The sequence below is a fragment of the Arvicanthis niloticus genome, chromosome 2 (assembly GCF_011762505.2).
Source record: "Arvicanthis niloticus isolate mArvNil1 chromosome 2, mArvNil1.pat.X, whole genome shotgun sequence".
In the NCBI taxonomy this organism is placed as follows: domain Eukaryota; kingdom Metazoa; phylum Chordata; class Mammalia; order Rodentia; family Muridae; genus Arvicanthis; species Arvicanthis niloticus.
In genome coordinates this window covers 75,915,040-75,936,493 of record NC_047659.1, presented here as the reverse complement: position 1 = coordinate 75,936,493, position 21,454 = coordinate 75,915,040, and the positions used below count along the sequence as shown (strand labels likewise).

At 45.5% G+C, this 21,454-nt stretch overlaps 2 protein-coding genes across 4 annotated transcripts in view; one reads left to right on the top strand and one right to left on the bottom strand.

Annotated features, from left to right (window-relative positions):
• The window catches only part of Cat (catalase), a 33,729-nt gene extending 31,534 nt beyond the window's left edge, over positions 1–2,195 (top strand). The window contains exons 12-13 of the mRNA XM_034496291.2: positions 984–1,067; positions 1,325–2,195. Coding sequence (XP_034352182.1) covers positions 984–1,067; positions 1,325–1,420 — 180 coding nt within the window. The 3' untranslated portion in view covers positions 1,421–2,195. The remainder of the gene's footprint in view (positions 1–983; positions 1,068–1,324) is intronic.
• The window catches only part of Elf5 (E74 like ETS transcription factor 5), a 332,927-nt gene that overhangs the window by 287,237 nt on the left and 24,236 nt on the right, over positions 1–21,454 (bottom strand). For 2 of the 3 annotated variants that reach the window (XM_076929356.1, XM_034495281.2), the window contains exons 3-7: positions 18,328–18,561; positions 15,004–15,054; positions 8,956–9,018; positions 7,348–7,543; positions 6,621–6,911 (exon numbers count right to left, since the gene is read on the bottom strand). In XM_076929356.1, coding sequence (XP_076785471.1) covers positions 6,815–6,911; positions 7,348–7,543; positions 8,956–9,018; positions 15,004–15,054; positions 18,328–18,561 — 641 coding nt within the window. In that variant the 3' untranslated portion in view covers positions 6,621–6,814. Of the gene's footprint in view, positions 1–6,620; positions 6,912–7,347; positions 7,544–8,955; positions 9,019–15,003; positions 15,055–18,327; positions 18,562–21,454 lie in introns of those variants that run through there. The other variant, XM_076929357.1, reaches the window with a different exon arrangement.

Genomic DNA, 21,454 nt, shown 5'->3' with positions numbered 1-21,454 from the left:
TATCCACCATGAGGTCAGCTGTTCACTGGCAGCTGGTGCGGGTTGTTCAGGTGTTTCCCCATAACATCCTATGAGGTTGGCCCATTCTCCCTCAGTAAGAGGTTCTTGAGTTTTCAGTAGTGACAGGAGTCCCTGGAACTTGTTTCATCACCACAGATCTAGGAGTCAACCCTGTAAGAACCCCTTCCAACTTTAGATTTCAAGCGAGATAGCTGGCACATGTAAGTTCTGACTACTGTCACAGGGTTCACAGGATCCTCTGCCAAGTTTGTTATTTGCTAGGATGGATCACAGAACTCAGGAAAATACCTTATCTAGTATTATCTATTCATCATAAAGGGCCTCTCAGCACTCACCGAATGGATGAGACACACGAGCTTGATGTGGGGGGAGGGGCTACCAGTTGTCATGCCTCTCAGCTGTACCAGCCTCCCAACACCTACCGAGAGGCTCCGAGAATCCAATCATACGAGGGCTTTCCTGGAACTCTCCCTACATAGACACGGCTGACCAAGTGATCAGCTATGAGGTGACTGGACACCATCTGTAGGCTCAGGGTGGCCTTGGAAGTTTCACCTTCAAATCCTATGCTTATTGTGTCTGGTGCCAGCTCTGTCCTGCAGCTTACCAGGCTTCCCATGAACCATCTCAATGGTACACGGATGACAGTAAATTCCACGGGCTTCAGCATCCATGTGCCAGGGATGGAGGATAAAGACCATATGTGTTTCTATGATACCACATAAGTAGAACCATCTTGCTCATTTAGAGAGGGGGACACGGAAGCTCAGAGAGATAAAGTGGCTTCTCCGAGGCAGCTCAGCCCATAGACTGAAGAATTTATACTAGACACCCAGGTCTTTCTCCAGAACTGGATCTCACCTGTTGAAATGTCCTTCCTCCCCCTGCCCAGTAAGCACAAGACCCTGGCAGTCCACGTAGGGGTGAGGAGATGCTAATATGTATCATCCTTTTGACTCCAGGTCAAGAATTTCACTGCCGTCCACCCAGACTATGGCGCCCGCATCCAGGCTCTTCTGGACAAATACAACTCCGAGAAGCCTAAGGTGAGCCCTGAGTGGTGTGGTTGGTAGAGGAGCCTAGGCTGGATCAGATGTAGCTTGGTTTCCACTGGCATTACCCTCAGTTCAGCAGTTATTAGGTATTTTCTTTGAGCTATCAGGAACTTACTGGCACAACACATACACTTCATTTTAGCCCCACACAACACAAAATAGTTCACAGTGAGTGGATTTCTGAGTTGTTTTAAGAGAAATTCCAGGTGCCTAACTCACTGGTCTTCTGTTCTCTTCCTATGACACAGAACGCAATTCACACCTACGTACAGGCCGGCTCTCACATGGCTGCAAAGGAAAGGCTAACCTGTGAAACACACGTGCTTGGCCTCAGCCTCCACTGAGGAGATCTCTCGTGAAGACGAGCCCAAGGCTCACCTGTAATCACCGCTGGATGGATTCTCCCCTGCTGAAGCGCAGACTCACGCTGACGACTTTAAAACGATAATCCGAGCTCTAGAGTGAACGATAACCATGCTTTTGATGCTGTTTCCCGAGGTGGGAATTAAAGGTTAGGGTTTAGCAATCATTCAACAGAAACGTGGATCTACTTAGGACTTTTGTTTGGATTATTCATTTAAAATGACTGCATTTGAAATGATTACAAGAAAGGTTTTCTAGCCAGAAACATGATTTGATTCAATAAGATAAAATTTTGCTGAGATTGGTATAGTCTCCCGTTAACCTCATGGCCTGGTATATATACAATATACACATACCATACACACACATACACATAACACACACACCACACATACACATAACAGACACACATACACACATGCACACACACACCACACACACACACACACACCACACACACACACACACATAACACACACACACAGACACACAGACACACGAAAGGATGATGAAGATGGCCCACTTGGAATTTTTTTTATTTTTCTAAGGTCCTTATAAGCAAAACCATACTTGTATCATGTCTTCCAAAAATACCTTTAGCACTGTTGAAACGTAATGTTTATTCCTGTGCTGTGCAGTTGGTCAGATTTTTTTTTCCACTTGAAATTATGTTTATGCTAATACACAGTGATTTCACATAGGGTGATTTGTACTTGCTTACATTTTTACAATAAAATGATCTACATGGAAGGGCAATGTTTGATTTCTTTCATTTCTGTATAATGTGGGATGTGCCAGCAGAGAACTCGAGCTTTGTCTGCTGTAACAATGAAAGTGCCCTGGCCAGAAGACATGCCCTTCTGTCGTTGATTGGCCTCTGGCACACTGGGACAACAGCCAGTGTCCTGACTTTCAAAGTTCTTATGTCCTTTACTCATTACTTTTCCGGAGGCTTAAGCCGCCTCGGGACTGGAGCGAGTGCTCAGAAGTTAACAACTTGTACTGCTCTCACAGGGGACCTGAGTTTGGTACCCAGTGCCTGCGTCGTGCCAGGTACACAACTGCCTGTATCTTCAGAGGACTCCGAGGTCCCTGGCTGATAGACACAAACTGTGTCTTTACTGCCACTTCCCCTGTATCTGAGCAGACTTGAAACTGGTCTGCCTGCAGACACAGAAAGCGGGTCTACCCGTTTATACCCAACTCCTTTTGGAGCAGGAGCTTTCTGTATATGGTTCTCTGTATATTAAGTCTGTAAGATAAACTCTAAAAAATGACTGCTGTATGCCAGTAGAGAGGGAGGTTATTTGTGTATGGGTTATACATAAGCGTCGGGGAGTTAGGAGCTACAGTTCTGCCTTATTAGGTTTTATTTTCTAACATAAGCTGGTAGTTAACAACCACGTGTTCCAGCGTGTTCTCTTTGTCTAACACAGTGGTTCTCAGCCTGTGGGTTACGCCCATCAGACAGTTCATATGTTTGACAGCCTTAGGAAGAGAGACACAGCTCAGTAGCAAAATTACTGTTATGAGGTAGCAACAAAAATAAATTTATGGTTGGGAGTTCCTAAGACAGTCAGAAATACATGTTCTCCAATGGTTACAACCCACAGGTCGAGAACTGCTGGGCTAACTCTATGAAGTACCTTCAGTTTTTCTGTGGAAACGTCTTGTGACTTTCAGAGACAGAGACACTGGGGAGGTTCACTTCTCGTTAGGTTTTATTTCCTGTCTAGTTATGGAGCACTGAGGTGCCACCCTAAGAGCTGCAGAGTTGAATACCTTAGGAGGATGTGGGTGGGAGGCAGTATATATGTCAGTATGTATCAATGCCTAGACATACAGTCATGGCCGCGGGATAGTCCAGCGGTTTCAAATAACAGTTGTGGTGTGTCGGCCCTGGGTGCGGTTGGCCTGATCCAGGATGGTTGTTAGCTGGGGACAGTTTGGCTAGTACAGCTATGTCATGTGTCTCTACCCTCCTGAGACCCGTAGTGGTGGTAGAGTCAAGAGTGTCATCTTGGTTGTGGAGTGTTTTTCAAGCCTTCACACTGTGTCCACTGCAGTTCTCTGGCTGAGGCAGAAGGCATGGCGTGAGGAGGAGCATTTGCTGCACTCCAGTGGAGGACCCCGCCCCTGACTCTACACCCCTGGGACCTTCCATCCCTCGATTAAGCTGATTAAGCCTTCTCACTGTTTGTCCCCTCCTCTTTCCGCCACATGGGACCCAGTGATTGGCCTCGGTTTTCGGGCTTGTGGCAAGTGCCTTTACCCACACAGCCGTTGTACTGGTCTAAAAATAAGTTTTACCAGTTTAGCTGTTTCTTGGCTTCTCAGTTCATGAAATGATCACAGGGTAAGAGAGACAAAACGTGAAAAGCCTCCAGAAAGACGAGAAAGGTTCATTCATATGAGCGGATTTTAAAATGCTTCTAGAGGAATTTTAAACAAATGGAAGGCCCCACATGTTCGCACAGCTTGCTGTGGGAAGCTACACTGCAGATCCTTACTAGTGGAAGTACGATTTCTCTTATTCTATTGATTAAGGAAATTTGTCACTGTCTGGCATTTTGATCTTTTCTTATTTCTTGTTGGCATTGTTTACACAGAATAGCCTTAGTTGATCTCTTTTCTGTCCTTGGATGAAATCTAACCTGGGCTACATTTTTTACATAGAACACCTGGAACCCCAAAATGCACATCCTGGAAACTGCAAGTGTGCCCTTATTTGGCAAAGAGTGTTTTTTTTAAATATATATTTATTTATGGTATATATAGATGAGTACACGGTAGCTGTCTTTAGACACATCAGAAGAGGGCATAGGATCCCATTACAGATGGTTGTGTGCCACCATGTGGTTGCTGGGAATTGAACTCAGGATCTCTGGAAGAGCAGTCAGTGCTCACTCCCAACTACTGAGCCATCTCTCCAGCCCTGGCCAAGAGTTTTTGCAGACATCTTTAGGTTAAGGATTGCAAGGTGGGCATCTGATAATCCAGGGGGGCACTCCAGGTGATACTGAAGAGAGCAGAGGAGAGAGGGAGCAGGCTCTGCAGAAGACTGGGGCCTAGGCCTCTGCAGCCTCTGGCCAAGGTAGTCACCAGGAGCTACAAAAATGATGGGAACTTGGAGAGGAATTTTAACCCAGCAACATGGCTACCCTAGCTGGAATACAGAAACACTTTTAATCCCAGGAGACAGAAGTAAGCAGATCTCTTTGAAGACCAGCCTGGGACAGACATGTTTCAGGTAAAGAAAAGCTTAGTTCCAGGTGTGGCAGCACATGCCTTTAATCCCAGCACTTAGGGGACCTCTGCGTTCAAGTTCGGTTCAGTGCAGTTCAGCGTTAAGGAGCTGGAAGTCAGGCAGCTGAGTTCAGTGAGTTGAGACTCAGTGCCATGAATGCAGTGCAGTGGAGTTGAGTTTGTTTGTGAGTCCATGAAGTTCAGTGCAGGTCAGCAGAGGCATTGAAGCCAGAGAATGAGAAGAGGCCAGAAGATTAGAACAGATTGCTAGAGTTAGTTTGAAGCCAAGCAGAGCCATTCAGTGAGAGACTGAGAGAAGCCAGATTGAATCAGTCAGTTTGGTGAGGAGTTTGGGCCAGAACAGCTGAGTTGAATCAGCCGGCCAGAGTTCAGAAAAAAACTAGACCAGGTGAGCTTATACAGCAGTAATCTTCCAAGATGACAATTACATTAATTGTAATTAATCAGATGATTAATAAAAGTTACTTCTACTGTGGCTCTGTTCCTAGAGCCTATGGATTCTGTGTGGCTGTGGAGGGGACCTGACTTCTGGCTTCTGGTCCCCAGCCTTGTCAGGACTCACTGTGCACTGATCCAACTTTGCACTGTGCAAAGCCTCCAACTTTGATGGTTTATCATGGGCATCCTGAGAATGGACAACATGGCTGCCTTGATGGTTTTGTAAAATGAAAGTTTTATAGGCAGCAGAGGGGTTATCTTGGTCTCCGTGTTGTCTGATGAGCTGCCTTGTGTTGGTGAGGAAGCTTCTAGAAAATGAACCATCAAATGTTCCCAGGTTGCTGAATTGAACAACACACAGACATTTGAACATGTTAAATATTTTATTCACATTGTTCATAAACTATATCCACCTGGAAAACACATGAATCCAAAAATAGATTATTTTACAGTAATTCACATTTTTAAAAAAAAACAAGTTACTTTTGAGGTTAAACTCTAAACATGGAGGTCTTCAGCCTGCATTGTTATTCAGTGCCTGTCACTAGACAGTCCCAGCCCTGGGGAAGTTAGGGGTCAGGGCACTCTACCATGTTGCAGGGCAGTAACACCTTGCATGCCAACGGCACATGAGTCAGTGCAGACACTTTAACCCATGAACATTTATTGATGTAAATTCACTGTTCTTATCTGTGTGAAGAGAACATGTTGGAGAGTTTGGGTATTCATCAGGTCAGCATTGAAGCGAGACTGACAATGCATCCAGCTATCATGGCTTGGTCGGGTGTTCTCTGCTCTGTAAAGGTTTAACTTCTTAGCCTCAGAGAGAATCAATAAATTCTGATTTGAACACGTTGACAGTTTGAATCATAGGCACAGCAGTGATTTAGAAATCAATGCACATGTCTGTTGACTAGGTCACTGTAGACCTGACACTAGCCACCAGTGAGGAGAAGGGAGCAGCAATCTCGGTAGCAATTCCCAGTGTGACTAATTGCAAGTGTGTTAAAGTTCAGAAGGATTGGCCGTGGATCAAGTGGTTGTGGCTAAGTGGTCAAAAATGGTGATCTGGTTAAAAAAAACTTATTCTTAACATAGGCTATATCCAATTAGGTCCCAGTTCAGTGGCTTTTTTTTCTTTATTAAAATTTTTTCTATGGAATATAACTGTGATAACTTCAAATCTAACGTAAGGAAGCCTTACATCTCACCCGCTCCTAAAAACTAACCACAGGTGAGCTGCCTCAGTTGACCACTCGGAACCTCTGGAATGGGAGGACCATGTGTCCTTAATGGGGCAACAGGGCCCTCTTTTGAAACAGCACCCATAACACTGGCTACCTTGGCTCCAAATACTTCATTAAGGAAACAATGTCACACCAAGCCACAAGACCATCCCTTCCTCCCCCTTGGGATGAAGCCGATTGCTTAAGGGCTGATGCCGTCGCCCCAATAGACAACAACTGAATTCAAATGTAAGCTGAGACATGCAGAAATTTTATCAGTGTGGTTGTAGGTTTTGAAGAGGAGGAGGGGGAGGAGGGGGAGGAGGGGGAAGGGGAGGAGGAGGAAGAGGAAGAAGAGGAGGAGGAAGACTTTCAAATGTCTAGTTTGATCTGATTGTTTCAAACAACAGAAATCCATCAAGTGAGCCTGGCGTCCGGTGTAGATCAGAGTTTCTCTTCCTGCCACCCATGTGCGTTTTTTCCAAATTTGTACACTAACCTCCGGTCAACCCGCTCCAAAATTCCAGTTTTATAGTAGTATCTGTGAAAGAGAGAAAACCAGGGAAGGTTTGCACCACGAGAAAAGAACAGCATATAAACACTTCTTGCCATCTCAGGTGACAGGTTGGGCTTTACTTACCCCTGTATTTTCACACCCGTTATCAACTTACACTTAAACCCTTCCCAGACACTTTACAGATTGAACCTCTCCACAGTCAGTGCAGCATGCGTTTATGTGCTTGTGTGACTACAGCTTGGGTTCAGGGTGATCCCCCCCCCCCCCCCCGGGAATGCTGCCAAGGCCAAAAAGGACGGTGGGTCACTTTACAACCCATAATCCCATCTGACACTGAGAAGAAGTTTAGCTCCTGACCCTTTCATGTAAAGTGGGGGAGGGGAAGCTGTGAAAAGAGTGTTTTCTCCGGCCAACTATTTTCTATAACTTGTCTTCACGGCATCTGATGCTGCTCACTTACCTCAGGGCTCGGCTCAACTTCTCATACGTCATCCTGTCATTCTTCTTCCTTTGTCCCCACATCTTTGCCAGGGCTTCTGACTTAACCACTCGGAAAATGCCCTGCTCCCTGTCTTCCCATTCCAGGATGCCACAGTTTTCTTCAGGAGACAGAAGCAAGTCTCTGACAAATTCCCACAGGTGAGAACTTTGGAGGCCTTTGGGGAAGAAGCAGAATAAAATTAGCTTCCACTTAAACTGTCTTTTTTTTTTTAAAGAGAGACTGTCTCCTAGTAACACCCATCAGAAGCAATCAATACCCATAAAGTTTCACTGGACATGATTGCCTAGTCACGGGCTGAACAAAGAAGACACCAATGAACAGGCCAAACGGGACATGAAAAAGCCCATGAGGCTTCAGTTCTGCACAAAGAACTACAGGCAACTGAGGAATGCTGGGAGTGGGAGAGGTGTCCCTTTCCAGGGAAGAGCACACCAATTGATTGTCCAGTGCCAGGTGGTCAGGCCTGAAAACATACATACAAGTAACATTGTATGAACTGAACAGTTTTTATTTAAGAATATATATATATATATATATATATATATATATATATTCCTAGATATAAACTAATATCAATATCTATATCTATATCTATATATATATGTAAATGCAATACCTATCAGTGAAAAGAGAGCATGAATTTGAAGAAGAATTGGGAGGAGTGTATGGGAGGGTTTGGAGAGAGGAAAGGGAAGGGAGAAATGATATAATTATAATCTTAAAGAAATGAGAGCTGTTAAAAAAAGACAGTGGGGAGGGAGGGAAGGATGTATGTGCATATACATGCATATGCATATATATATATATATATATATATATATATATATATATATATATAGAGAGAGAGAGAGAGAGAGAGAGAGAGAGAGAGAATGAGCTAACTAATTAATCTGTGAGAATTGTGGCTGGGCTGGAGACTTACCAAAGCTGGGACCTGTCTGTTTTCTGACAAACTACTAGTAAAATCTCCATGCAGAGACATCCAATTTACCCAACTGGCCCCATGGCTCCTCACGAGCTCACTCCTTGCTGATGGGCAGGAGGGTTGCGTTAAGATGGTTATCCTGTAGTTCATTTATCATGGGGAGCTGGTATTTTTCTTATGCCTTTAGGGCATGGATAAGGCTGATCTGGGCTATGACTCCCTGGTTTCCTGGCTCTGGAAATGCCAGACTCTATTTAGTGGCTGTAGGTGTCAAAGATATAATGAAGTGCTGTGTTATACTGCTAAAGGTAAGTGGCCAGGTTCTGCCCTGACACATCTCAGAGCTGGGAAGGGCTCCTGGACTGCTCAATTCCCCACATTCTGTTCCCTTTCTCCGCTTGCCCTGGACACTTCAGTGAGAAGGCTCAGAAAAACCAAAACCCTCTTTCAGTAATAGAACACAGACAGAACATTTCTTTAATTCCTAAAATTCTATATCCAAGTGAAAGTCATGATTTTTGATCACATGTATGAAAACAAACATCTCCACCACCTCCCCGGGAAAGGGACTGATCCCACTCAAATGCTTAGTTTCAAAGGTGAACTGCCCCTGGGATGGAAAATGGTGGCTCGGCCCTTACTTGTTCGGCTGTGACAGTCTTGACTCTTGATGCCACTTGTTTTCAAGCAACCGGAATCAGCATCTGAAACAGAAGAACCCATGGTTGTGGAGGAGCCTCAAGCTGCACCCCAAAGAACAGAAGTTAACTGCCAGCCTTTGTGGGAGGAGGCTCTTTAGGGTGGTTAGGAGATGGGGGATGGCATGTGCTCAGTCCTGGGACCTGCCTTAAGTGCATACTGGGCTCCTGCTGAATTCAAGAGAAAAGACACAGGCACGGTCCCTGCTCATGTGACCAGGTGAACCCCAGGTGAAACAGAAAAATCACCCATTGCTTCAAATGTGATCAATACATGGCACTGTATAGAGAATGAGGTAAGGAAGTGGCTTCTTTCTGAGGGAGGATCTCACAGGAGGAGGCAGGTATATTATGAACCAGTGGGAGGAGGAAGACAAGATGGAGGAGGAGAAGGAAAGGAGGGAGAGGAGGGGAGGAGGGAAATGGGGAGAAGGAGGAGGGAAAAGAGGGAGAAAGGAGCAGAGGGGAGGAGGGAGAAGAGAGGAAGGAAGAGGAAGAGGAGGAGGAAGAGGCGCAGGGTTTTAGGTGGAAGGGGCAGTGGCCACAAAGTGCTTTCCATCATAGACAACCTAGGGAGCTTGCATGCCCTGTGGTTGAGACGGTGAGAGGCACTACTGCACTCATGGAAGTTGCAGACAGCGGCAGGCCTTGCTTTTGGAGGCTGGGTGGTGATTTGAGATTTTATATTAAAGTGAAATCCGAGATCCCCACTCCCTGCCTTCTTTTGAGACAGGGTTTTAGATAGCACACACCGATGTTGGACTCACTGTAGTTTGGGATGACCCTGAACTCTGACTCTCCTGCCTTCACCTCTTCACTAAGTGCTGGGAATACAGGCGTGTACTGCCTTTTTCAGTTTATGGCGTGCTGGGGTGGAACCCAAGGCTTCACTCATGTTACACAAACTATTTAACTGAGCTACAATCCTCTCTCAATGACACAAGATCCCTCTTGTGACTGTGTGGAGAACAGATTGGAAGGGACACAGTCAAAACAAGGAGATGAGAATTCAGGAAGGAAGTGAGAAAGTTAACTCAATTTTAAATTGGATTACATATTATTGTGCTTTAATTGATAATCTGAGATACCCACACATGCATTGTCCCAAAGTATATGAATTTTTAAGAGAACTTTAGAACCAGACCTATTTCCTGCCTCATTGTGTTAAATCTTTGTCTATTCTTCCAGTTCTGGGATCACATTGCTTCAGCTACATGGGCTCTTTCTCAAGGTGACATTACAGCGTGGGACATTTACCGTCGCTCTTTGCCCTTTCCCTGACTATCTGGGTCTTCACATCTTCATCTCAGACAGGGCTAAGATTCACCTTCCAGGGGTGGCCTTCCCCCAGTATGAAGATTGTAATCACACATACATGCCTTTGGGCCTCTATTCAGGATTTCACATTTACTTCCCTGTCTTTATTGCTTTTGAGCACCTACATTGATTTGTGTGGTTTGCCGTCTGTGTCCACTAGAGGGCGGGATTTGCCTTTACCTATGCATTCCCTCAGCACCTAGCCTACTGCCAGGCATACAGCAGGTATTAAATAACTGTTATTCTCAGCTACTACACTACACTAATCATGCTGACTATATAGTCTAGAATATGTACTAATGGGACAAAGGATACACATGTGATCTTGGGAGGAAAGGGTGTCCTGTGTACACTCTCGCCCAGGTCTGTGTTCTATGCCACTCCCCAAGTGAGCATCTTGCAGTGTCACCAGGATGAAGGCTGTCACATTAAGCAGGCCTTTCATAAAGTAGACCCCACCCAGCCCTCTAACCTTATTTCTTTCTGCTCCCCGACTTTCTCTCATTTCAGGTTAGTTGGTTTCAGTAGGGTCAGTGTGACTTTCCTCTGCCTGAGAATATTTGTACTTTCCTCATCCACCACATCTACCCAGCAGACTCTCACTCCCACAGAACCTCTTCAGAAGCCTCCCCTGAGCCCACCTCCTGGGCAAAAACCCCCCTCCCTTTGAGATCTAAGAGCACCCATGTCCTGTGCTAGAGCCTCCCCTGCCCCCCACCTTGAGGTCTAAAAGCACCAATGTGTTTATTGAATCACAGTGTTTCTTCCCTTAAAACCCATTTTAGCTTTTCTCTACTAAAGCTTATGTTTATGGGGCCTTTTATTAAATGCTGAGTGCTTACCAAAGGCCTCATATGGCTACATCATAGTCCTTTAACAACTGGGGATGATGCTAACGCTATGGTCATTTTATTAAGGAGACGTTTGGAACCCAGAGAGTTCAAGAATTTTGTTGTTTACAGGTGTGAAGTTGGGACTTGAGCACAGTGTTCCCATCCCAGAGCTGACACTCACAACCAGGTCCTGTCCTTCTCAGGAGATATTTGGTAGGCACCAAGTGAGCACTTAGCGAAAATGATCTGAACAGTGATCACTGGCTCTTTTGTGCCATGTGTCTGTCCCTATTTCTAGACTTCCCCATCGTGTCACTGAATCTTTCAGGGGGAAATAAGCAAGTGGAGCCATAACAATAAACCTAGGTGCGTCACTGATGACGAGCAGATAAGGAGCCTTCACTGGACTACAAGCCAGAGAAAGGGCAAGCTTTTCATTTCTGTGGTCCCTTGTGCTCGAGGTGGAGTTTATTTGGTGTGATGAGGGTAGGAGGGCACAGTGCAGATGTATCACACAAGAGGGATGAAGATAGTCTACCTGGTCAGGTTACTCTGTTCCTACTGTTCCAGGTCAGGTGACTTTGAAGTGCCTCATGGGTTGAGGTTTCAAATCTCTCTCTTTTTAATCTACTGGTTGAGGCAGAGGCTGAGGCCGAGAAGATGGAGTCATTACTACCAATCTCAAGGCATGTGCCCGATTAAATTTTTCACCAAGATGAGCTATTGGTTTGTTGCAGTACCTTGAAGGAACTCTGCATCTCTGCAAACACCAGCCTTATAACAACTGTACCCATGTAGCTGGGGTACCTGGTGTGGCATGAGGGGAGGCATACCCCTACTACTGTCTCTGAGGTTTGGGCAGGCCTGGTTGTCCTTGATACCAGAAACTTAAATTTTTAAGTTTATTATCATTATCAATTTTAAGTTCATTATCATGAAATCATAATCAGGTGTTCTCTAGAAACTAGGATAGAGGCCTGATGACAGGGTTTCAGAATTAAGCTCCTTGCTGCTCATGACACTCCTAGTCCATTCAAAAATCCCAACCTGGCACTAGCATGCCACAGAGATACTAAGGCTCTAGAGCAGGACTTGTTAGCCATGAACTCAAGACCATAAGCTCTATCCTTGGGTATGGTGTGGTCTCTACTGACATTTCTGCAGTGAAGGAAGGAGGGGACAGGTGGAGAGAGAAGAAAGAATTATCAAGGACTGGACTGTTTCTGCTTGGCCAGTTTCAATGGCTTCATGGCCTGCAGGGGTTTTGGTAGGAACTAAGTTGAATTCTCTGATATGGATCTCTGATATGGATCACTGTCAAGCTAGATTTGGAGCTAGACAAGTCTCAGGACCCTTGGATCTCCACTGAATGGGCAGAAGAACAAATAGAAGGGCCTGGGAGTTGCTATGCATGTGTGCATGCATGTGTGTATGTCCATATCAGTCCCAGGTCTGTGTATACTCTAAAGTTGCTGCACCCCATTTTTCTTCAGATGCAAATGGAGATGGGGAGTCCATGTGAGTTCATATATCTAGGATTCCTGACTCTGGCACAGTGCTAAATGCTTTAAAAACATAATGATAGGGCTTGAGAGATGGCTTAGTGGTTAAGAGCACTGACTGCTCTTCCAGAGGTTCCGAGTTCAATTCCCAGCAACCACATGGTGGCTCACAACCATCTGTAATGATGCCCTCTTCTGGTGTGTCTGAAGACAGCAGCAGTGTACTCACATACATAAAACAAATCTTTAAAAAAAAAAAAAAAAAAAAAAAACCCAAAACCAATAATGATAGCTAGCAATTTTTAGCAAAGCCTCCAGGATGGGACACTGTCCTCTTTGGCTACTTTGTGGGTTCTAGTTGGCACATCAGCATTGGAAAGCAATCTCTGGTTTCATTTTCCAGGCTCTCTGGGGCCATGAACCATTGCCTGGGTCGCAGACTCTGTGGCCGTATGGACAGGCTTACTGTATAAGCTATCAGATTGCTGACTTCTTCCTACCCTGTGCCCATCAAGTTCTACATCAGAGTTCCAGTTTGGGGAAGCGTGGTCCCAAGGGCTGCAGGAAAGCTGAGCTAGGCCTCAGGAAGTGTCCTGGCTGTGGAACTGTGAGGCTGCTGTTTGGGTAGTCTCTACAAAGACCTTAAGTCTAGGCTCAGTCTAGAAGGTGGGCCTGTTTGGGTTGGGGCACATGGATCAGAGCCTCAAGCAGCAAACATTGGTGGAGGGGTTATCTTTTGGGTAAGCATGCTTACCCAAAGCCTTTCCCCCACCACCTTCATTTTAGAAGCTTTTCTTCACTTCTGCTCCATTACTGGTTTGGGCCACCAGCATCACCATCCTAGGTAGTGGTCCTAGCTAGACACCAAGGTCTAAGAAATCTTCAAATCTGGTTGTGACCTTTGCCGTTTCAAAACTTATAACCCTCCAGTAGCTTCCCAACACACTCAGCATGAGACCCAAACTCCACTACTCATGAATCCGCCCTTGTCCAGCTCTCAGATTCAGACTCATTCTCCACTGATAATGACCAAAAGGACTTTTCATGATAGGAAACACCAGCAATCCAATATGGTGGCTACTGGCCAGCGGTGACTGTGCATTTAAAACACATGTTTTAGTGTTCTCAAGGACTTAAATTTTAACATTATTTAATTTTATGTAAAAGCCCATATAGCTAGTGGTTATTGCTTTGGAAAACTCAGCGACATGCCTTTTAGCTCTTTTTTAAAGGACCTTAGACACCCTGCATTTGTCTTTGTCTCCTTGAACCTTTTCTTCCATAAGACCAGCTAGGGTTCTTGGGGTTGGGTGGAGGGGAACCATTTCACAGCTGAAGTGGGCTATTCATGTGCTAATGTCTCCAAACCAATAAACAAACAAACTTCATTAATCAGAAGTCTAAGAACCTAAATCCTCAGTTGACTGAGATTTTAGGAAGAGAAAAACAAAAAACAAAGTAAAACAACCCTAGACCTAGGCCAGCCAGCAAGATGGCTCTGAAGGTGACATGTACTAGCTGTGCAAGCTTGATGAGCTGAATTTGATCCCTGAAACCCTCCGTGGAAGGAGGGACTGCCTCCCAAAAGTTATCCTCTGACCTCAGTATTTGCACTGTGGCATGTGCTGGTAGGTTGCCCATCCTCCAGTGGGTGGCACCACACCCCTGCGCATGTATCAGTGGCACTAACTGGAATCATGTATTATTTTTTAGATAAGAAAAGACATGAGGTTGGGAGGGGACAGGGGTGGATATGATCAAAATACATCACATACACGTATGGGATTCTCAAAGAACACATACAAATATTTCAAAAACAGAAGCCCCAAAGTTTCCTTTCCCTGCCTCCATCTCCAGATATGAACTAATTGTTGGGATCGTGGGCCATTTGAGACCTTCTACTCCGCCATCCTGTAATTATCAGTGACTTAGCAATGGGCTCAGATTATTCTGAAATATCAGCAACCAGAAGACTGGTAAGGCCATTGGCACCATGGCTAATGGGCACTGGCTCCGTGGTGTTCTCACTGCAGGCTCCTACAGGGCCCTTTCCCAGGCACAAATGCCACTGCTTTTTAAACTCACCACAACCGAAGGGTCCTGATATTTTATAGACAGGGAAGTCTGAGGAGGACAGGGACTCCATGGCTGTGAGTTATTGCCCCACAGACCCCCTTACCCTGTCATACTCTTTTAACCCATTTCTCTCTGCTCTTTTTCCAAGTCTTGGCTTGCTTTTGGTTCATCAACCTTCTAGTGTGGTTATTAAATCAGGATCAAACCCAAGTAACCAGCAATAGCCTGGGCACAGCTTTGGGTGGTTTGAATGTTGTACTTACAGTCTTTGATGGTGCTTTTGGTCTCCTCAGCATCATTGAAAAAGGAATAACCTGGGAAAGAAAGAGAAAGAGAGACTCACAAACTATTCCATGCAACCTTGGGGTCTGGCCAGACCAGGAGAGGAGATTTTGGAGGAAGGGAAGTAACTCTCCCCTCTAAGGAATGGTTTTTATTTTTTCAGAGGGAAACTTGGACACCATTTGCCCCTTATAAAGCCACCCTGAAGCCAAATACAACAGCATCATACTTTTTCAAAGATTACCTAAGAAGAACAACAGATGCCAGGGATTCCAGGAGGCTCTATGGATCTGCTGACTGAACGAACCCTAGTGGATCTTGCCTAGGATCCAGAAAATGTAGCCTCTGACCTGAGCTGGACTGCTGTTGTCTGCATGGCCTTTCAAGTCACTGGCTCTCTGGCTCTCTGGTCACTCTTAGTGGAATATGAGCTTAAACACCCGCTCCACTCCCTTCTGGCCCTGGGCCTATGGTTTCTGACATGGGACTGTAATCCTTGGAGATCAGAATGCCTGAGATGTGATAGCCAAAGGGAAGAGATGGATAAGAAGCTCAAAGGGCACATAGCTCTGCTTGACTGCTCAGTTCTTTGGAAGTCCGAGTTGGTACCTTTCTCTGTAGAGTGGCGAGCTAGGCTGGAGTTTAAGATCTTGTTTCTTTCCAGGAAGCAGGAGAGGTCAGTGGATAACATATTCTTAACTCGGTGTCCAACACGAAGACTACGATCTCTTCACCAACATAATTGGAACACTGTGGCCAAAGGGCCAAGTAGAACAGGGTCGGGACTGATGAAAGATATTTCTTGTCCTACACTGTAGAAGCCATTCTGTGATCCCAGTCTTTCCCCTGACCTCCCCTTCTGGTGACCAGGGCCTCCATGCTTCTAGACCTTTAAATCTTTTTTCAACATCTACTGATTCAGATGATTCTCTGGGCTTTGAAGGCCCTCTTAGTGCCTCCCCTGACTGAAGCATCCTTGTTCATGTCCTGTTCTGGCAGAGCCTAGACTATGAGGTATACAAGGCACAAGCTAGACAGTTACCCAGAATCTAATTTTTGTTCAAATGGAGAAATCTCAGAATGCAAGACAGCTCTATTGTTGATTATTCTGGGATAAATGGTGAGCCTAGTGTGTCCTGGGTGAACTGCTGGAGTATAAACTCTGATCACAGTGCGTATGTACACAAACTTGCCTGAGGAACATTAAGGGAGAACTTTAGAATGGAGCAGGTTGGTGGAGCGATACTTTTCAGACGTAGAGAATGACTTAAAGTCCCATTGTTGGAGTTGGCATGGCAATCAGGGATTCCTTATTGGTCAGATTTTAGCTGGGCATAGTGGCACACACCTTTAAACCCAGGACCTGGGAGGCAGAGGCAGGCAAATCTCTGTTAGTTCCAGGACAGCCAGAGCTAGAGAGTGAGACCTTGTCTCAAAAATACCAAAGGTGGGGGGAAGAGGGTAAGATTCATGTGTGTGTGTGTGTGTGTGTGTGTGTGTGTGTGTGTGTGTGTGTATGAATATGTGTGTGTGTTTAGAGGCCAGAAGAGGGCTTTGGATGTCTGGAGCTGGGGTCAACCCCATATGGATGCTGAGAATCAAATCCAGTTCCTTCAGAGGAACAGCATGTACTACTAACTGCAGAAAAACTCTAAAGCCAGTTTTTAGCTTACTCATTTTTTTAACCTATCCCTGAGTCAATGGCACACATATATTAAATTATCTGGAAAAGGAGGAGACCATTGTGGAAGCTCTTAGCACAGGAGCCACTTGGGACTTGAGACAAACTTGGTTAATGTGGCATTTGGCCAAGGTAGCAATGTAACCTCAGCTTGATCCATGGTGGAATATGGCCCTCTCCATGGCCCCGGAAGTTTTTGCAAGATTGTCCTGTTGGGGGAGTTTTATTTTTAAAGATAGAATGTTACTATGCCACCTTGCTGGTCTGAAACTCACTATATTGATCAGGCTGGTCTTGAACTCACAGAAATCTGTCTGCCTCTGCGTCTTGAGTGTTGGGTTTAAACATATGGTTGTGTTCAACCATACTTGGCTCTTGGGAAGTTTTAAATGAAGTTCCAGGTTCCTTCTCCCAGAGTGGCTGTGATACCACACTCAGCCTTGTCCTGATTCAAGGAGTACACACCCTAAGCACAGGCTCCTGCTTCTAACCCAAGGTCACCACCCTCTGCTTTCCTGTTCTTTGTCCTTCATGATGGGAGGAACAAACAGAAGCAATAGACTCCCAGAGCTGGAAGGTGCTCTGAGTTTTCTCTGCCTAAATGAGCTCTCTTCTTTGCACACAGCATCCCTGTACAGCAGGGACCAGCAGACACCTTGGCTCTCCAGTGGCAGGGAATATCCTGCTTTCTTTGTATCCTGAAGAAACCTTTCCAAGAGAAACTGACAACTTTCCCAAAAGTTCTTTTGTAAAGAATCAAGCAGAGTTGTATCTGCTTTGGTTTTTTTTTTCTTTCTTTTCTTCCTGCCTTTTGGTTATATTAATTATACAAATAGCTGCTACTTAGAGTGTACTTATATATTGTACCAGGTAATCATTCACCAAATCCTTCAAAGCCCAGGGAGGGTCGTCAATCTTCCCAGCCGACAAAGCTACTGGGGATTTGGACAGGGAGCACTTCTTGCAGAAAGAATTCTATGGCTTCCGTGCATAAGAGCCCGGACTGTATCAGTAACACAGTGGGTCATTCTGATGTCCAAGTTTTCCCTTTGCCCGACTGCCTGTGAAGTAGGCCTGTAATCCTGCACGCAGCCTCTCCTTATCAGCTGCTTTCTCTCACAGCTTTCTGGTTTGAAAAAGCAGCGCATGCTCATGGTGTCCACGCTACTGGCGCCACCTTCTGGCCACTGGGTCCTTGACCTAAAGGAATGTTCTAAGAATGGCAATTTTGGGCTCCTCTGGAAATAGGAAGGGAAACGGTCTATTTCATTGTTTTCTTTTCTGCTGAGTCAGGGGTGAAGCAGATTGCTTTTGTTGTTGTTGTTGTTGTTCACCTTTCAAGGTTTAATTAATATTGAACATCCTTATTTGAGGCTTTCAGCGTGGTTTTGGACTTCCTTACGTGTTTTACTTTTCTTTTTTAAAAACCTACCCAACTTGTTTTCTTGGCTCTTGCTTTCCTTTTGGCTAAACTCTCAACACCGGGACGGTAGAATTTCTGGTTACGGAAAGGTTTTGACTGAGCACTGATACCAAATGATTATGAGGGTCAGGGTAAGGGAAGCGCCTATGGGGGTGTCGATCCCAGTCCAGGGCCCTCCTCCCGAGGCTTGCTAATACTGACCTTGAGAGCGAATGTTCTGGAGGATGAAGTAGAGGTACTCCCCACAGATGCCGGCTGCCTCAATGAACTCCTCCTGCGTCATGCTGCACAGCTGCAGGCCGCTGATGTTGAAGTGACAGAAGGAGATGCAGTTGGCATCAAGCTTGTACTGGTCGCAGCAGAACTGGAGCCATTCCCAGACATGGCGCTTGGTCCAGTATTCGGGGTGCACTGATGTCCAGTAGGAATCACAGGCTGCACCAGAGCACAGAGAAGTAAAGGATTACCAAGGGGTCCCCAAAGAATACTCCAGTTATGTTAGCATCTTTGTTCTTTATTCAGAAAGGGCTCTAGGTCTGGCATGCACTTACAAGGATCCAGGATACCTTCTCTGCAGAGTCCACCAGGGAGATGGGATTCTGTAGATGATTGTTGGGGCAAGAGAGAGTATGAGGCAGGTGGGAAATTACTAAATCTCTTTCAGGTGTTTAACATGATGTACCCGATAGAAAGAAAGCAAAAAGATTCTCTAGATAACATATATCAAAAATAAAAACTCAGGAGTTCTGAAGATCTGGGTTCAAATTCTGGTTTAGCTGCTTGTCTTTTGGGTAAGGCCTATAGATATTTAGGCCTCTGGTTCCACAGCTGTTAAAATGGGAATAATATGTTTGACCTACAGGGCTGGTATAGAGTTGGAGTTAATGTAAGGAGAGCTGTGTCTAGGAAATCACCAATCAATTCAATAGTTATTAGATGTCTTCTTTGTGCTAGACTATCTGAAACTGAGACTAACTGAGTCTCTGTGCATTAATAGACAGATGCTATGATGGCTACCTATTTGTGCATAGCCTCTGGTCAGCTTTTACAACTTTGAGCTAGTTAGACATTGCCCATAGTGTGGCAGACCTTGGACTACCTTAACAGATGTCAATGGAGGAAGGAAGTCATGGAAGAGCTGGCTGTACTGAGGTTGTTGTGTTCCTGGTGGTTTAAGTTTTATTCTTTCCTGTGCTCAGACTACCTATTCCTTCAATGGAGTCATGAGATACTCAGTCAGTTGTAGGTCCTGCCTTGTAGCCTGGGATGTACCAGTAGCACTTTGTCCAGGTGTACAGCAGCCTTGTCTCAATGTTTCAAGCAGAAACAGATAGAATGGCAGACATAATAGACCTGTGTGTATAATTTTTGTAGCCACCATAGTATCTAAGTACTCACTTATCAATCCATCCATCCATCCATCCATCCATCCATCCATCTATCCATCTATCCACCCATCCATCCATCCATCTATCCATCCATCCATCCATCCATCCATCCATCCATCTACCCATCCATCCATCCATCTATCCATCCATCCATCCATCCATCCATCCATCCATCCATCCATCCATCCATCTACCCATCCATCCATCCATCCATCCATCCATCCATCCATCTACCCATCCATCCATCCATCCATCTACCCATCCATCCATCCATCCATCCACCCATCCATCCATTCATCCACCCACTGACCTGTCTGTCTATCCATCCAATAAACGAGAACTTCACTTTCTTCTTCATGAAATGGAGAAGACTATATCACCTATATCACAGAGTTGTTCTACAGATTAAATGAGCTCACATATACTTTAACAGTCTTATTAATGTTACCACTATCCACTGACTCTGTGCGATGCCACAAATTGATAAAAATTGATGATGGATAGCCATGTTTAGCCTTTGTCCCCTGATAGACCAGGAACTCGGGGATCGGAGGAAAATCACTTCCCTTAGATCCCGCTGTCAGTGGGTGGCAAAGGTGGCATGTGAACCACAGTCTGAACGCCTCACTCCTCTCATCCCATTGTGCTCATCCTTGGAGGATCAGCACAGAAGAGAGATGACATCTGAAGAGAGGCAGGGAGACAGCAAGAAAGAATGGGGTGGGCAAGTCAACAGAGCAAGGCTGAGGTCACCGGCTCAGGCTGTGTGGATTACAGAGAGTGACCTCGTGCAGTGACATTCCTCAGCCACTGGCATTGTTGCTACTGCCACCGCCCTGCCTCTGCTGCTGCTACCATGCCTAGATGAGCTATGGTGCTGCTCCTGAACCCAGCTGCGAGACAGCTCTGCTCTGCTGGAGCTACCTCTTGTCCATTGCCTTTGAGAGGCCAAGTCCTGACTGGCATCGTTTGATTTTTCAGATTCTTCCAGGGTCCTCATAGGTGTGACAGGACTATTTCATAAAGACAGAAACAGTTTCCCTCTAAAACTCAGAATCCTCTTTTCCCACTGGTGAGCCTCTTGGTAAGCTCAAATTCTAGACTTGTTTTATTTTAAAAATTTTAACCAGTTATTTATTTAATTTTTTTCTGGAGCTAGAACTGAGCCCAGGGACTCACACATGTGTAGCAAATAATCTATTTTTATCACCAACCCCTTTACCAGAATTTTGCATTCACATACATGAAAGAACCTGCATCGCCAGGCTGATGAGGTGGTGTTATAGCCTCCACCTGGTGGTTGAAAACATGGAGGGAATGAATGGTTTGACCCAACTACCCTTTCTGTGATCCCCTCTGCTGGCTGGAGCTGGCTGAAGTATGGCTAGTTCCTGGCAGAGAGTAGGGTCTCCTGAGAAAACAGACCCTTCCTGAGTTCTGTCTGTGCTTTTTCATCTGATGATTGCTAGCTTGAGTAAACCTGAGCGGTCTTTAGCTGTTCCTGGTATTCTGATGGGAGCTGTTTATGAACCTTGACATTCTTTGGCTGCTGGTCCTGCACTGGGGCCTGACTGAGATGGCTATCGGTGCACTGCTGTGTAGCACACGGCATGTTTCTCTCCATGGAAAGGTTTTTCTGTGTCTCTGTTCCCTTCCTCTCTCCAGTTCTATGGCAGGGTTATTTTGTTTGGAAGGAAGACTACCTTGTTTCTTCCCCTTAAGGATCTAGAGAAGCAGTAGGGGGGAGGTCAGTTCTGACACCAGGAAGGTGTTGCTGGCCTAGTGCCCCCGCTCTCTGGCTCCTTGGTAGAACTCACTTACAGAGCAGGCTTTGTAGGCAACAGGGGCCCAGATACACAGTGGCTGGCTTTTCTGTCAGCGAAAGCCCTTCCCACAGTCTCCAGAGCTGAGAGGAAATGCCTGTTCTCAGCAATGTAGAG